Here is a 17,089-nt window from a genome sequence, read left to right as displayed (position 1 = left end):
GAGAAGCACAAATAATTTTTAAAATGCGAGAGTATGTTTTGAAAATCCCTCAATATATACAACGAAGTGTATAAAACCTACAAACTTAAGTAGTCAGGGTTTTGACATAGTGTCAGTGGGTTCCACATTTGGTATGAAGTGTAGGGGTGGGGAGCAAGTATGGAAGGTCTCTTGCTAGTGCTGTCTGGCAGACAGTCTTTAACATCTGTTTCTATTTTGTGATTATTTTACTTTTTGTCCTGCCTAATCTTCAGTGATGCCTTTACTCATAACTGTTATTCATTCCAGAGCCTGGGGCATGTGGAAAAATTTTTTCTTAAAAAACATAATGTTATGATGTGTGGTGAGGACAAAGAAAGTAACTTTTCCTCTTCCATTTGTTTTTTTTTTAACTTTTAGAAACTTGATTGACATTTTCATATGCTTATATAATGTATTTTGATTATAATTCCCTCCCATTATTATTTTTTTTTGTTCCTTCTAGCCCGTGATCCCCTTCCCTTCCCACTGAACACTTTCTTCCAACTAGTACCTCTTCTTTTTGATGTCATTTCCTCCCTCCCCTCTCCACCAGCCTTTGTGACATGTTGATGTGCCGATATTATGCAGGTCTTGTGTAGGTAATGACAGTCACTGTGGAGTCATAAATGCAGTGGCTATTTCTTGTTCAGAATACAGTGTTTCGGGGGTTATAGTGCAAGTGGTAAAGCATTTGACTGCAGAATACAGTGATCCAAATCACTCCTCTCCATCCTGTGGCTCTCACATTTTTTCTGTGCCCTCTTTTGCAGTGTTCACTGAGCTTGGGAGGGTGTGATAGAGATGTTTCATTTAGTGCTGAACAATACTCACTTTTTTCATTATTTTAGTGAATTTTGAGTCTTCCCCAGTAGTCACTGCCATTTGCAAACAGAAGTTTCTTTACCAAAGATGAGAATAGCACTTACCTATGGACATAAACATAAGCATTTAGAGGGCAACTTGATGGGTACAGTATATACATTTAACTAAATAGTATTAGCTTTTCCTTCTGCTAGGGCCTGTGGCCTTCCTAGCCATAGGCTTTTCTTTAGGCATGAATTCTTCTGTGGAATAGGACTTAAATCCAATCAGGACAGTTGGATACCCCCATTGCCTGTAACTATTGCACCAGTGGGCACACCTTGCCTGGCTGGTCAGTTCTTCTTCTCTTTCATTTTTTTTCCTGAGGTAGGGTCTCACTCTAGCCCAGGCTGACCTAGATCTCACTTTGTAGCCCCAGGCTGGCCTTGAACTTGCAATAATCCTTCTAAAACAACAACAAAAAAACCAACAAAAAATTGCATGTTTATGATGTATACCATAATGTTTTTTCTTTTTGTTGTTACAAGATCTTGCTATGTATCCCAGACTGGACTTGTGGTAATCCTTTCACCTCAGCCTCCCAAGTGTTCTTTTTAACATTTTATTTATCTATTTTACTTATTTATTTGAGACTGAGAGAGGGATAGAGTGAGAGAGCGAATGTGAGAATGGGCGTGCCAGGGCCTCGAGCCACTGTAAATGAGCTCCAGATGTGTGCACCACTTTTGTACATCTGGCTTATGTGGGAGTTGGAGTATCGAACCTGGGTCCTTAGGCTTCACAGGCAAACACCTTAACTGCTAAGCCATCTCTCCAGCCCCTAAGTGTTTATTAAAAAATATTTTTATTTATTTGAGAGAGAGAGACAGAGACAGAGAAGCAGATAAGTAGAGAGAATGAACATGCTAGGGCCTGTAGCCACTGCAAATGAACTCCAGACACATGTGCCACCTTGTGTATCTGGGTTACATGGGTACTAGGGAATCAAACCTGGGTCCTTAGACTTTGTAGGCAAGTATCTTCACCACCAAACCATCTCTCTAGCTCCCAAGTTCTGGTTTTTATAGTTTGGACCACCATGCCCAATCAACATTATGTTTTGATGCATTATATATTGTGAAGTCATTTATTCAAATTATTAGCATACCCATCACCTCACAAACTTATCTTTTTATGTGTGTGATGAGAATTTTTAAACATTTACTTATTTGTTGACTTTCATGTCTATACATCACCAGAACTTACTTACTCATTCTGTCCAATTAAAACTTTGTACCCTTTAACCAGGATCTTTCCCCAGACCCCAACCAATGGCAACCATCATTCTACTCTCTGTTTCTGCCTTTGAGGATAATTTTTTATTTTATTTTTTAGATTTTTACACATCAGTGAGATCATGTATATTTGTCTTTGGCTTAATTTACTTAGTATATTGTTCTCCAGGAACTGACATGACTGGCTAATTCAGAAGTATATGGGTGCAGGTGTGATACACACGTCTATAATCCCAGTATGTTAGAGGCTGAGGCAGTAGGATTACTACAAATTTGAGGCTAGCCTGACCTACATAGTGATTCAAGGACACTCTGGGCTACATAGCAAGAACTCATTACAAATATCTCAAGCAACAATAATAACAAAAACACCAAACAAGACAAAATTTGTACTGGGACCATTTGAAAATTTTCAGTTCTTAAAAGTCTTATGGCATGGCAAATAGTTACATATATTAATACAAAGCTCCTTTGAAATCTCAGTTGAAAAAAAGTTGCAAAAATAGTATAAGGATTTATTTTTATTTTTATTTTTTTTTTTGGTCAGGGAACAGGTAAAGATGGGCTGTTAGGATCTTGTCCAGGCTGGTCCTGAAACTAATGTGCTCCAGAGATCCTCCCACATCAGCCTTCTAAATAGGTAGGACTATAGGCATGCATCACTCCACCCAGATTGTACAAGGAATATCTTCATGGCCCACGCTGCCTTTGCCTTCCCAATGCTCTCATTGCTCTCACATTATTAACTAAACTCCAGGCTTCATTAGGTCCTCCCTCACTAGTTTCTTTTTCTTTCTCTCTCTCCCTCCTCCTCCCTCCCTCTGTCTTTCTTTCTTTCTTTCTTTTGTTCTTTTTGTATTCCTGAATCCAGTCCAGGATAGCATATTGCACTTACTCGTCCTTTCCTCTTAGTTTCCTTCAGTTTGTGATATTTTTTTCATCTTTCTTGTTTGTCAGACCTTGTTGATTGTTAGCAGTGCTGGCTAGCTATCTTGTAGTACATCCCTCACATTAAGCTTCCTTTAACTTTTCTTAGGGTCATACTGGCTTCATGTGCTTTTGGAGAGACTGTCATAGGGGTACATGCCCCTTTTATCACATCATTTGTCACATGCTTTTTTGTGTGTAGTGTGTATGGAGTGTGTACATGCATGATATATGCACCTTTGTGTACAGATGTGTGCTATCTGTGCACATGCATGTGGAGGTCAGAGGACCACGCTGGTTTTGTTCCTCTATCATTCTTCTGCCTTGTTTCCTTGAGACAGAGTCTCATTCCTTGACACAGTGCCTCTCAATGAACCTGGAGCTCACACTGTTTTTCAAGTAGATTGACTGGGCCAGAGAGCCCCAATAACCGTTGTGTCTTTGCCCTCTTCAGCACTGGGGTCACAAGCGTATGTGGCCATGCCCAGATCTTTTTGTCAGTGCTGAGGATTGAACTCAGGTCTTTATGCTTGTGCATCAACTGCTTTTACCCAGTGAGCCATTTCCCCAGCTCTATATGTCATATATCATAAAACATCATAAGTGATAGTCACAGGACATCACAGCTGATGTTAACAACCTTCATCAAAGCAGTGTCTACCAGTTGACTCCACTGCAGAGTTGCTGTCCTACTTCTGCATGGTTTTCTTGGAATGTGCATTGCCTTGTCCAGCCTATATTCTGCCTTCTGGGGTGACAGTATAACATTGTTATTCATCAGTCTTTTCCAAGGAAGAAGTCTCTTACTTATTTAAGTACTTATTTCTATTAGTGTGACCTCATCTGTGTTTATTTTATACTTGTGTTGAAATTGTTGCAGCTTTGACCAGTGGATGTTTGATTGGGTTGGCTCAATATTGTAAAGCCCCTGTGATGAGAATGTTTGAGAACAGCTCAACTAGGTTATGATCATATATGGGCTGTGAGGATCACTCAGTAGTTAAAGGTGCTTGCATGCTAGGCTATGATTATAGGCTTGAATACCTGAGACAGCTGGGCAGACAATATTATTGAAGGAGAGTTCTGAGAATAATTAGTTTTAGGATAAGGAAAAATACCCACCAAGAACTTAGGTAGGAGTAGTTTAAGAGTGATAGTGAACAGGAGTGAGGCCCCTTAGAAATGATGGAGAGGCGTGAGTGGTCAGGATGTGGAGGCAGACTGGATAATAACTTGAGTGTCCAAGCAACATTGGGTGGTTAGATGGTTTAAGTGGCAGCAGAATGATCTGCTATGGTAAGATGGAAGGCCAGTGTTTTCTTCCAGGGATATGTGAGGAAAAGCAGTCATTTTTTTAAATTTTTTGTTTTTTTATTGACAACTTCCATAATTGTAGACAATATCCCATGGTAATTCCCTCCTCCCCCTCCCCACTTTCCCCTTTGAAACTCCACTCTCCAGCATATCCCCTTCCCCTCTCAGTCTCTCTTTTATTTTGATGTCATGATCTTTTTCTCCTATTATGATAGTCTTGTGTAGGTAGTGTCAGGCACTGCGAGGTCATGGATATCCAGGTCATTTTGTGTCTGGAGGAGCACGGTGTAAGGAGTCCTCCCCTTCCTTTGGCTCTTACATTCTTTCTGCTACCTCTTCTGCAATGGACCCTGAGCCTTGGAAATTGTGATAGAGATGTTTTAGTGCTAAGCACTCCTTTGTCACTTCTCAGCACCATGGTGCCTTCTGAGTCATCCCAAGGTCACTGCCATCTGAAAAGAGAAGCTTCTCTAACCAAAAGTGAGTAGCACTAATATATGGGTATGAACATTAAGAGAAGTGCTTACTGGGCAGTTTGGTGAGCACAGTATATACATTTAGCCAGATACCAGCAGACATTACACCCCTAGGGCTCATGAATTCCCCTATTGTAGGTTTTCAGGGATGTTTTCCTTCTCATGGAATGGGCCTCCAGTCAAACTAGAGGGCAGTTGATTTCCCCCACTATTGCACACACTGGCTCATTTGGACTGGCTAGCCAAATTTAAGGCTTACAGTGTCCACTGTTGAGTATCTTCACTGGTGATTTCTCTCTCTCCCATTGAACTGTGAGCAGCATGGCTTTTTCCAGCTTTCTGTCAGCTGGTCTACATGGAGGAGGTTTTCAGCTCAGCTCCAGCAGGATTTCTCAGTGACTTTGCAACCCAAGTATGTGGAGTCTTCCACAATAGAGTCTTACCATCTATTCCTGTTAGGAAACCAAGGGCCTTGGCAATGGCCTGTAATATTTTGGGGGCATCAGGGACCTCCCTGGCCAGTAACTCAGTGGAAGGTATCCCATCCCTGGCACTGAAAATTTTCTAGTAACAATCTGTGGCTTTTGGGTGTTCTATTGTCCAAAAAAGTAGGTTTCCATATGGCTTATTTATATCCTCTTAAATTTTGATTAACCCTCCTTCCACCTTTCCTTTACTCAATCTCTTTCCCTGACCTCACTTAGGCCTTCCCCCCATTAATCTGTTCTTCTACTTACATATATATAATACCATCCTATTAAGTCCTCCCTCCCTCTCTTTCTATTCATTTTATATCTTCTTTCTAGCTTACTGTCCTCTGCTACTGAGTTTTCTGCCTACTCACACAGAAGTCCAATCATTTGTAGCTAGGATCCACATACGAGAGAGAACATGTAACATTTGGCTTTCTGGGCCTGGGTTACCTCACTAAATGTAATACTTTACAGATCTGTCCATCTTCTGCAAATTTCGTAACTTCCATTTTTCTTTACCACTGAGTAAAACTCCATTGTGTAAATGTGCCATATCTTCATTATCCACTCATCAATTGAGGGACATCTAGGCTGGTTCCATCTCCTAGCTATTGTGAATGGAGTGGCAATAGACATGGTTGAGCAAGTATCTCTAAGGTAGTGTGACGAGTCCTGAGGATATATGCCTAGGAGTACTATAGCTGGGTCATATGGTAGATCTATTTTTAGTTGTCTTAGGAACCTCCACATTGATTTCCACAATGGCTGGACCAGATTGCATTCCCACCAATAGCATAGATGGGTTCTTCTTTTTCCATGTCCTTGCATTCCCACCAATAGCATAGATGGGTTCTTCTTTTTCCATGTCCTTGCCAGCATTTATGGTCATTTGTTTTCATGATGGTAGCCAATCTGACAGGAGTGAGATGGAATCTCAATGTATTTTTAATCTGCATTTTCCTGATCACTAGGGGTGTAGAACAATTTTTTAGATGTTTATATGCCTCTGTATTTATTCTTTTGAGAACTCTCTGTTTAGTTACATAGCCCTTTTTTCTGTTCATTATTTATTTATTTATTTGAGAGTGACAGACAGAGTGAGAAAGGCAGAGAGAGAGAGAGAGAGAGAGAGAGGGGGGGGGGGGGAGGGAGAGAATGGGCGCACCAGGGCCTCTAGCCACTGCAAACGAAATCCAGATGCGTGCGCCCCCTTGTGTGTCTGGCTAATGTGGGTCCTGAGGAATCGAGCCTTGAACCGGGGTCCTTAGGCTTCACAGGCAAATGCTTAACCACTAAGCCATCTCTCCAGCCCAGTTCCATAACCCCCCCCCTTTTTTTTTTGGCTTTTCGAGGTAGGGTCTCACTCTGGTCCAGGCTGACCTGGAATTAACTCTGTAGTCTCAGGGTAGCCTTGCACTCATGGTGATCCTCCTACCTCTGCCTCCCGAGTGCTGGGATTAAAGGCGTGCGCCACCACGCCCGGCCATAACCCATTTTTTAATTGGGTTGTTTGATTTCTTATTATTTACTTTTTTGAGTTCTTTGCATATCTTAGATATTAATCCTCTATCAGATGTACAGCTGGCAAAGATTTTCTCTCATTCTGTAGGTTGCCTCTTTGCTCTATTCACAGTGTCCTTTGCCATACAAAAGTTTTGTAATTTCATGAGGTACCAGTGGTTGATCTGTGGTTTTATTTCCTGAGCAATTGGAGTTATAGTCAGAAAGTCTTTGCCAATACCAATATGTTGGAGGGTTTCCCCTACTTTTTCCTGTAGCAATTTGTTTCAGGTCTAATATCAAAGTCTTTGACCCATTTGGACTTAATTCTTGTGCATGGAAAGAGATAAGGATCTATTTTTATTCTTTTATAGATACATATCCAGTTACCCAGCACCATTTGCTGAAGAGACTGTCTTTTCTCCAATGAGTATTTTTGGCATTTTTGTTGAAGATCAGGTGGCTATAGCTACTTGGACTTACATCTGTGTCCTCTATTGTGTTCTATTGATCTACATGTCTGTTTTTGTGCCAGTACCGTGCTGGTTTTGTTACTGTGGTTCTGTAATATAGGTTAAAATCAGGTATGGTGATACCACCAGCCTTATTTTTATTGCTTAAAATTGTTTTAGATATTTGAGGGTTTTTTGTGCTTACAAATGATTTTTTGGATTTTTTTTTATGAAGAATACCATTGGAATTTTGATAGGGATTGCATTAAATGTATAGATTGCTTTTGGTAAGATTGCCATTTTCACAATATTGATTCTTCCAATCCAAGAACAGGAGATGACTTTCCATTTCCCAGTGTCTTCTGCAATTCCTTGCCTGAGTGTTTTAAAGTTTTCATTGTAGGGATCCTTCACTTCCTTGGTTTGGTTTATTCCAAGGTACTTTATTTACTTACTTATTTTTGATGCAATTGTGAATGGGAGTGATTGTCTTGATTTCATCCTCTGTGTGTTTGTTGTTAGCATATAGGAAGGCTACTGATTTCTGTGTGTTTATTTTGTATCCTGCTACATAGCTGTAGATGTTTATCAGCTCTAACAGTTTGCTGGTAGAGTCTTTAGGGTCCTTTATGTATAGAATCATATCATCTGCAAGTAATGATTACTTGATCTCTTCCTTTCCAATTTGTATCCCTTTTATGTGTGTCTCTTGCCTTGTTGCTCTGGCTAAGACTTTCAAAACTATATTGAATAAAAGTGGGGGCAATGGAATCCTTGTCTTGTTCCTGATTTTAGTGGAAAAGCTTCAAGTTTTTCCCCATTTAGTATTATGTTGGCTGTAGGTTTGTCATAAATAGCCTTTATTATGTTGAGATATGTTCCTTCTATTCCCAGTCTCTGTAGGACTTTTATCATGAAGAGATGTTGGATTTTGTCTAATGCTTTTTCTGCATCTAATGAGATGATCATGCGATTCTTGTCCTTCAGTCCATTTATGTAATATATTACCTGTACAATTTGCATATGGTGAACCATCCCTGCATCTCTGGGATAAAGCCTACTTGATTTTGGTGAATTATCTTTCTGATTTTTTTTGTAGTCTGTTTGCCAATATTTTGTTGAGAATTTTTTTCTCAATTTTTACTAACATTTACCATGATTATAAAAAATATCCCATGGTAATACTCTCTCTTCCCTCCCCCTACTTTCCCCTTTGAAATTCCATTCTCCATCATATCCCCTCCCCATCTCAATCAGTCTCTCTTTTATTTTGATGTCATGATCTTTTCCTCCTCTTATGATGGTCTTGTGTAGGTAGTGTCAGGCACTATGAGGTCATGGATATCCAGGCCATTTAATGTCTGGAGGGAGCACGTTGTAAAGAGTCCTACCCTTCCTTTGGCTCTTACATTCTTTCTGCTACCTCTTCCGCATTAGACCCTGAGCCTTGGAAGGTGTGATCGAGATGTTACTCAGTACTCCAGTCACTTCTTTCCAGCACTATGATACCTTCTGAGTCATCCCAAGGTCACTGCCATCTGAAAAGAGAAGATTCTCTACCCAAAGTGAGAGTAGTGTTAATATAAGGGCATAAATATTTTTGCATCTATGTTCAGGAGGGAGATTGGTATTTAATTTTCTTTTTTTGTTCTGTCTTTGTCTGGTTTTGGTATCAGGGTGATGCTGGCTTTGTAGAAGGCGTTTGGTAGGATTCCTTCTTTTTGTATTTTATGGAAAAGTTTTAAGCAGCATTGGTTTTAGTTCTTCCATGAAGGTCTGATAAAATTCACCAGTGAATCCATCTGGACCTGGACTTTCTTTAGTTGGGAAATTTTTGATAACTTGGAAAACAGTCATTTAAAAGAAGATTGTATGCAGGATGGTAGTAATTTCTGGAAAGAAGAAATCCACATTCAGAGAACTGGGGATGATGCAGAGTATTTTACTGTCCATTAACTCCAGAGGCATTTCCTCCTTCCAAAATTAGGACGGGGTCAGGTAGCATGTGCAATGTCAGATTTGTGTCAGGGAGATAAGCACAACTTGGGATTGTAGCTCTTCATCAACAAGGATGAAGGGAATTAGGACTTTAGTTCGGTGGTCCTAATACAGATTGTGGAGATGAGACTGTGTCAGTGTGCAGGTTAGGAGGTTTTCCTTTTTGAGCTTGGTAAAAGGAGACAAGTATGGGGAAGGGCAATTTGTTGTGAACGTGAATGTGTGCTTATATTGTCAGTGGTCAGGGGACAGAAGCATAGCTCCTCATTGTTACCCTCAGCAACCTGAAGGATCCCTTAGTAATATTTAGGAACCTCGACTCTGGCAAACCCAGGACCCAGGGCTTTAGTGCAGAAAAGAATTTCAGGATGAGCCAGCATGAAGCAGAATTAGGGCTTTATTTAAAACATAGGAAGGTGTCAAGAAGAGAATCAAAGCACATTGAAGAGCATACTGGCTGTATGCTTCTCAAAGAAGAGTCATGGTCTATTAAGACAGTTCTAACATAGATTGTAAGCAAAAGTGAAGCACTCAAAAGGAAAGTAAGATATAGCCCCCACAGAAGATGGGTATGAACTTCTTATAGGAGAGTCAGGTATTAAAAGACATTTTTTTGTTGGTGGGGGGTGCTGGAGAGATGGCTCAACAGTTAAGGCACTTGCTTGCAAAGCCTAACAATCCAGATACAATTCCCCAGTGCACATGCAATGCCAGATGCACAAGGTGGCACATGCATCTGTAGTTTGTTTGCAGTGGCTAGAGGCCCAGGAACACCCATTCTGTCCTCCCTACCCCTGCTCTCTCTTCTGCCTGCATATAAATAAATAAAAGTACAGAAGACCATTTTTTGCATGTGTAGTGTGTACAGTATACATGCATGTGTGCACCATGTTGTACATGTGTGAGTGCCCTGTGTATGGGTGCTTGTGCATGGTGCATGGAGGTCAGAGGTTGATATCACTGTGTTCCTCAATTGTTCCACCTTATTTTTGAAACAGGGTCTCTTGTTGAAACTGGAGCTCACCAAATGGTCCAGATTAACTAGCCAATGAGCCTTCAGGATTCCCCATCTCTGCTTCCCTAGTGCTGGACTTAGTGGGCTGCTGTGTCTGGTTTTTGTGTGGGTGCTGGGGATCTGAATTCAGGTCCTTGTCCTTGTAGAGCAAGTACTTTACTGAGTCCTCTCCCAAGCCCCCTGAAAAGACATTAAAAAATATTTTTTTTTATTTGAGATAGATAGGTAGGTAGGTAGGTAGATAGATATATAGAGAGAATGGGTGTGCTAGGGCCTCTAGCCACTGCAGACAAACTCCAGATGCATGCACCACCTTGTGCATCTGGCTTTATGTGGTCCTGGGGAATCAAACCTTGGTCCTTTGGCTTTGTAGGCAAGTGCCTTAACCACTAAGCCATCTCTTCAGCCCAAATACATTTTTAAAGTAGGTTTTAAGCATGAAGGAGGGTATAGTAAAGCATAAAGAAGTTCCCAAAAGAAAAATACAATACACCCAGAACATGGATATAGGCTTCTCCAAGAGAGAGTCACAATTAAGTGTCTTAGCATTAGCCATAGATACCATTTTGAGGCTCTCAAATTATATTTTAAACCTTTTTTTCCTCTTTATTTCTGATGAGATCATAGAATGGCTGTGGAGGTACCTTTGATGGGATTGTAATCTGAAGGTAAAACCAGAAGTCACTAGGGCTACACAAGGGGTTTAGGACATGGCTTTTACTATAAAGGGAGTTTCTAGTGAGATTTCTAGAAACATAGTTTTATAGTAGGGAAGGGAGAAAGGCCTTAAGTAAATGTGAATTGTGCTGTAATTCGTGGTTCTCAACTGGGAGGAGGCTTCAACCAGATTTCAGAGTGAGGGGCTTCTTTTTCATTCTTATATCCCCTGTTGCAGTCTGGTTTCCATTGCTGGTACAAATCACCCAGCCAAGAGCAGCTTCTGGGAAAAAGAGGTTTATTTTGGCTTACAGGCTCAAGGGGAATCTCCATGGTGGCAGGGAAAACGATGGCATGAGCAGAGGGTGGACATCACCCCCTGGCCAACATAAGGTGTGACAATAGTAACAGGAGAGTGTGCCAAACACTGGCATGGGGAAACTGGCTATAACACCCATAAGCCTGCCCCCAACAATACACTCCCTCCAGGAGGCTTTAATTCCCAAATATCTATCAGCTGGGAACCTAGCATTCAGAATACCTAAGTTTATGGGGACACCTGAATCAAACCACCACATTCTGCTCCTTGCCCACATAAACTGATATCCACACATGATTTTAAATGCTATGCATTCAGTCCAACTTTAAAAGGCCCCATAGTTTTTTTTTTTTATCAATTCCAATGATGTTCAAACATCCCCATAGTTCAAGATCTTTTAACTGAGCCATAATACCAAAAAAAAAAAAAAAAAAAAAAACCCTCAAAAAACCCAGAATGGCACAGAATAAATATTCACACTGCAAAAGATGCCACTGGGCATATCAAAGAAACATTCAACCAATACAAGATTTAAAACAACCAGGGCAAACATCAAACTCTGTAGCTTCAAGTCCAACAACTCTAGCCAGTGACAAATCTCCAAGTCCAATAATTCTAACCAGCAACAAGTCTCTGGCATTCCATTTTCGCCCCCAGCTAGGCTACACTCAGTCCTGGAAAACTTTGTTGTGGCCGGCAGCTCTCTTTGGCAGCCATCTCGTGGTCCTGGCATCTCCACTGGGTCTCCACCACAAGCCTCATGGCTGTATGGGGTCTCCATGCAGGCATCCAGCAAACTTGCTTCACACTGCCCATAGCCATTTCCAAAACACAAGACTGTTTTGCAAACTCAATGACCCTCTTTCCAGCATTTCTTATACTCCATAATACCAGGTAGGGTGCCAATTTGTTAATCCAGGGGGGAATAAAGCAGACTTTGAACAGGACACTCCTTGAACACTCAGGCCCCTTCAAGAGTTGACATTCTTCCTGTTGCCCCAGCACAAGTCAGCTAGCCCAGTCTCAAAGGTTGTAATCTTTCAGTTGCACCTGAATGGGCAACAGTTCACTCAAAGATTTTTCTTTCTGTGCCATATCCCTCTGCTTATACCAGTTCATTTCTATGCAAAGCAACCCTGCCCAATTTCTCAGGACATGGACATATGAGCAAGCTTCTCATACAAACTGCTAGCCCAGTCCAAGCAAAGCTCTTTCTCACCTTCATAAGCCAAACCTCATAGTCCATAGTTCTTACTGCATTCAAGTCTTGCAGCTCAGACCAGAACAGTCCATCAAGCTGTACTTACAGTACTGCAAGCCATCTCTTAGGCCAAGGTTTCAAATCCTCCCACATTCCTCTTGAAAATCAGCTCCAAAAGGCTAAAACCACATAGTCAGGTGTCTAGCAGCAATCCCACTCTTCGGTACCACTTTACTGTTGCAGACAGGTTTGCATTGCTGGTAGAAATCACCCAACCAAGAGCAGCTTCTGAGGTTTAATTTTGGCTTACAGGCTCGAGGGGAAGCTCCATGATGGCAGGGAAAACGATGGCATGAGCAGAGGGTGGACATTACCCCCTGGCCAACATAAGGTGTACAATAGCAATAGGAGAGTGTGCCAAACACTGGTATGGGGAACCTGACTATAACACCCATAAGCCCACCCCCAACAATACACTCCCTCCAGGAGGCTTTAATTCCCAAATATCTATCAGCTGGGAACCTAGCATTCAGAACACCTAAGTTTATGGGGGGCACCTGAATCAAACCACCACATACCCTTATGTTCCCTGACTTTCTATCCTGCCTCAGTGTGAGCTCAGTTATTTAAGGACAGCTTTCATTTGATTTCTATTTAAGTGGAAGAGAAGATGCCCGAGGTTGACTCATGTTATTAGTTAACAACACATAAGAAACAAATCATGAGTGCAATCCTTGGTGAATTTCCACAAATGCACACATCTAGGTCATGAAGTGAAATAGTACCAGAATGTAAGAGGTAGTCCCCACAAGAGCAGCTACTATCATCACATCTAATACAATTGGATACTTTGGCCTGCTCTTAAAGTTTATACAGTGTCGTTATATGGGGCTAGAGAAATGGATCCATGGATAAAGTGCTTGCTGCATAAGCATGCGTATCTGAATTTGGATGCCCAGACTCCATTTAAAAATGCCAGAATCTAAGCTGGGCGTGGTGGCACATGCCTTTAATCATAGCACTCAGGAGGCAGAGATAGGAGGATCGCCATGAGTTCGAGGCCACCCTGAAACTGCATAGTGAATTCCAGGTCAGCCTGGGCTAGAGTGAGACCCTATCTCAAAAAACAAAAACAAAAACAAAACAAAAACGAGAATCTATGGTGGGTTTCTATAATCTCAGCACTGCTATGGCAAGATGGAGAGTTGCTTTGAATTTTTTAAGAAAAATTCACCATCTCTATTATTTGTAATGATGTAGTATGATTCTTGTTGTAGTAACTATTTTCATTTAGTAAGCAGTGGAATATAAACACAAAAGCTTGTTGTTTATATTTACTTTGCTTCACAAGTATGTACAAAAGGATATGATGGAAACAGGCCCAAGCAGAAAGAAAAGAATAGAATGAAAAGTAGCTGGGCATGTCAGTGCTTGCCTGTAATTCTAGCGCTGGGGAAGCGGAGGCAGAAACATTGTAAGTTGGAAGGTAACTGAGTTATATAGCACCTGTCTCAAGAACAAACAAACTAATAAGAAAACCCAGGACAGAACAAAACAACACAACCCAGTCACAAAAAAACATCAAAAAGAATATAAAATCAATAGCTAATATTGTAGAAAAGCTTTTTTTTAAAATTTTTTTTTGTTCATTTTTTATTTATTTATTTGAGAGCAACAGACACAGAGAGAAAGACAGATAGAGGGAGAGAGAGAGAATGGGCGCGCCAGGGCTTCCAGCCTCTGCAAACGAACTCCAGATGCGTGCGCCCCCTTGTGCATCTGGCTAACGTGGGACCTGGGGAACCGAGCCTCGAACCGGGGTCCATAGGCTTCATAGGCGAGCGCTTAACCGCTAAGCCATCTCTCCAGCTCTAAAAAAGCTTTTTTGTGGACAGAGTTAAAGCAGAAACTTTGACTTATAAACTTATTGCAATCAAAGCAAATATAATCAGTTGATATTCACAGGACTCATATAAAAACAGCCTGCTGACTTTAAGAAGAGTGTTTCCTAGTACTGAAAAGCGAGGACCTGAATTTTTTCATCTGTTGGATCTTAAGGTGATCTAGCAGTACTTTGGGTAACAGTTTGGACATAATTCCAAAGCTTACATTATCTAAACAGACAAATCTATCAAATCAGTAGTATGGCACAGGCTGGAGAAATGGCTTAGTGGTTAAGGCATTTGCCTGCAAAGCCTTAGGATTCCGGTTTGATTCCCCAGGATCCATGTAAGCCAGATGCACAGGGGGCACATACATATGGAGTTCGTTTGTAGTGGCTAGAGGCCCTGGAACACCCATCCTCTCTTTCTATCTGTTTCTCTCTCTCAAATAAAAAAAATAAATAGATAGAGAAAGAAAGAAAATATTTTTAAAAATGTTATGGTACAAATGTGATGTTTCTGATAATCTGATATTATTCAAGGATATTGGGTCTTTCCCCTTTTACTTAAAAAAATAGATACATATCACTGTAAGTCATCATGACTGAATGAGTGATATACTTTTTGGCAGGATCTTGTGTCTTTTATTATGACATGTCTATATACTTTAATAGAGAGACAGAGGCTAAGAGAGCTTATAATATTTTTAATAATAATCTTGCCCAGTAATGATACTGCTAGATGGGTGCTTTTATTTGCACTTTAAAATTTAATTTTCACATCCAGGCATGGTGGCACATGCCTTTAATCCCAGCACTTGGGAGGCAGAGGTAGGAGGATAACTGTGAGTTTGAGGCCACCCTGAGATTACATAATGAATTCCAGGTCAGCCTGGACTAGAGTGAAACCCTACCTTGAAAAACAAAACAAACAAACAAGAATATTTTTTTCCACGAGCATCCCTTAGGAATAGGATTTATGACTGTTACTTTTTCAGTGTTGGAGATGGTAAGGCAAATTCTTATCCAAAGTCATACTCCCAAACAATAGAATTAGCATTCAGTTTTTGGCTTCATATTCTGTTACATTAATATTACTAAGAAGAACCTACTGTGGGATTTGTGCTGAAATTAATTTTAGATGGAGTTAAAGCTTTCCCTCAACATGTAAATTTCTAAATCTAATTCCATACAGATGGGTGGGCAAGCAAGATAAATTATACTTCAACAAAAATTTTGGTTGAGACTATATATATATATATATATATCTCCAGTCTTCTGAATGACTATTGTTGAGTAGGCCCTCTGTCTTGGATGGACATTGTCACTTCCAGTTTTTATAAAAATGTATAAATAATAAGCCACCAAGTGGCTGGGAGAGATGCTCAGTGATTAAAAGTGCCTGTTTCCAGCCAGGAACACACCTTTAATCCCAGCACTGGGGAGACAGAGGTAGGAGGATCACCATGAGTTCAAGGCCACCCTGAGACTACATAGTGAATTCCAGGTCAGCCCGAACTAAACTGAGATCCTACCTCAAAAAAACAACCAACAAAGGCCTGTTTCCAAAGCCTTCTGGTCTGGGTTCACATTCCTAGCACCCATGTAAGACCAGCTGTAAAAAGAAGCACATGTATCTGGCGTTCCTCTGTAGTGGCAAAGATACCTGGCCCCTCCCAAATGAAAATGTTAAAGAAAAATAAGATAAAAAGAAGCCAAGTGGCTTGCCTAGATAAGGAGCTGAATTTTAAGTATATTATTCTTTCTGTAAAGTCAATATTGGGTGCGTTTATTTTCATATTTTCAGTTTCCAAGTATGTTTCACAAGTTTAAGATGATCCTTTTGTAATTATTGAATTAAAAGTAAGGGAAAATTTGAGTATGTTTTGTAGTTGACATTCCTGAAATGTGACTAAAAGTTGCAGAGCCAGTTATATATTATTTTATTATATTATACTTTTGTTAGAATTCTTGACTCTTAAAGCTTGTTTGAGCACATTGGTTTTAAAGTTAATGTAGTAGTTTATGTCTGAAACTAATTTTACAAAAAAGGATAGAGAGATGGCTTAGGCATTAAGGCATTTTATTTCTCTCTGCTTGCAAATTAATATTTTTTAAAAAGAAGTAACTTTATAGAATAACTCTATACATGATATTATGACTATAAATAATTTTTTAAACATTTTTCTATTTAATTTTCAGGTAAAAGGTTTGGAACAAATGTGGAAAGATGTTCACTTCAGAGAAAGGAGTTGTGGAAGAGTGGCTATCAGAATTTAAGGTAATATGTCCTCTTTGAATATACTAATTTTATTCCAAAGAAATTTTGGCTGGGTTTAAATTCTAGTAGCTTTTTAAATTTATACGACTAGAATGCTAAATAGTAGCAGAAAAAGTATGTTCTTATATACCTTAATAGGGAGCTGTTTATATACAGTATTTGGTTTTGTTTTTGTTCATTTGTTTTTTTGAGGCAGGGTCTCACTTCAGCCCAAGCTAACCTGATACTTATTCTATAGCTCACAGTGAACCTCTTACCTGAGCCTCCCAAGTGCTGGAATTAAAGGTATGCACCACTACTGGGCTAGCATTTGTTTTTGAGGCATAGTCTCACTCTAGAGTAGGCTGACTTGGAACTCACTTTGTAGCCATGAACTCATGGGGATCCTCCTACCTCAGTCTTCCTAGTGCTGAAATTAAAGGTGTGAGGCACCACGCCTAGTTGCCTAGCTCACATAGTAATCTTTTATAGAAAATT

At 40.3% G+C, this 17,089-nt stretch overlaps 1 protein-coding gene across 2 annotated transcripts in view; it reads left to right on the top strand.

Moving 5' to 3' along the window:
• Fam126a (family with sequence similarity 126 member A) overlaps positions 1-17,089 on the top strand; it is a 108,385-nt gene that overhangs the window by 32,529 nt on the left and 58,767 nt on the right. For both annotated transcript variants that reach the window (XM_004652821.2, XM_045135758.1), the window contains exon 2: positions 16,534-16,612. In XM_004652821.2, coding sequence (XP_004652878.1) covers positions 16,562-16,612 — 51 coding nt within the window. In that variant the 5' untranslated portion in view covers positions 16,534-16,561. The remainder of the gene's footprint in view (positions 1-16,533; positions 16,613-17,089) is intronic.

This window comes from Jaculus jaculus, chromosome 16, assembly GCF_020740685.1.
Source record: "Jaculus jaculus isolate mJacJac1 chromosome 16, mJacJac1.mat.Y.cur, whole genome shotgun sequence".
NCBI lineage: Eukaryota > Metazoa > Chordata > Mammalia > Rodentia > Dipodidae > Jaculus > Jaculus jaculus.
Note: the sequence above shows the minus strand (reverse complement) of the source record. Positions and strands in the feature narration are given on the sequence as shown.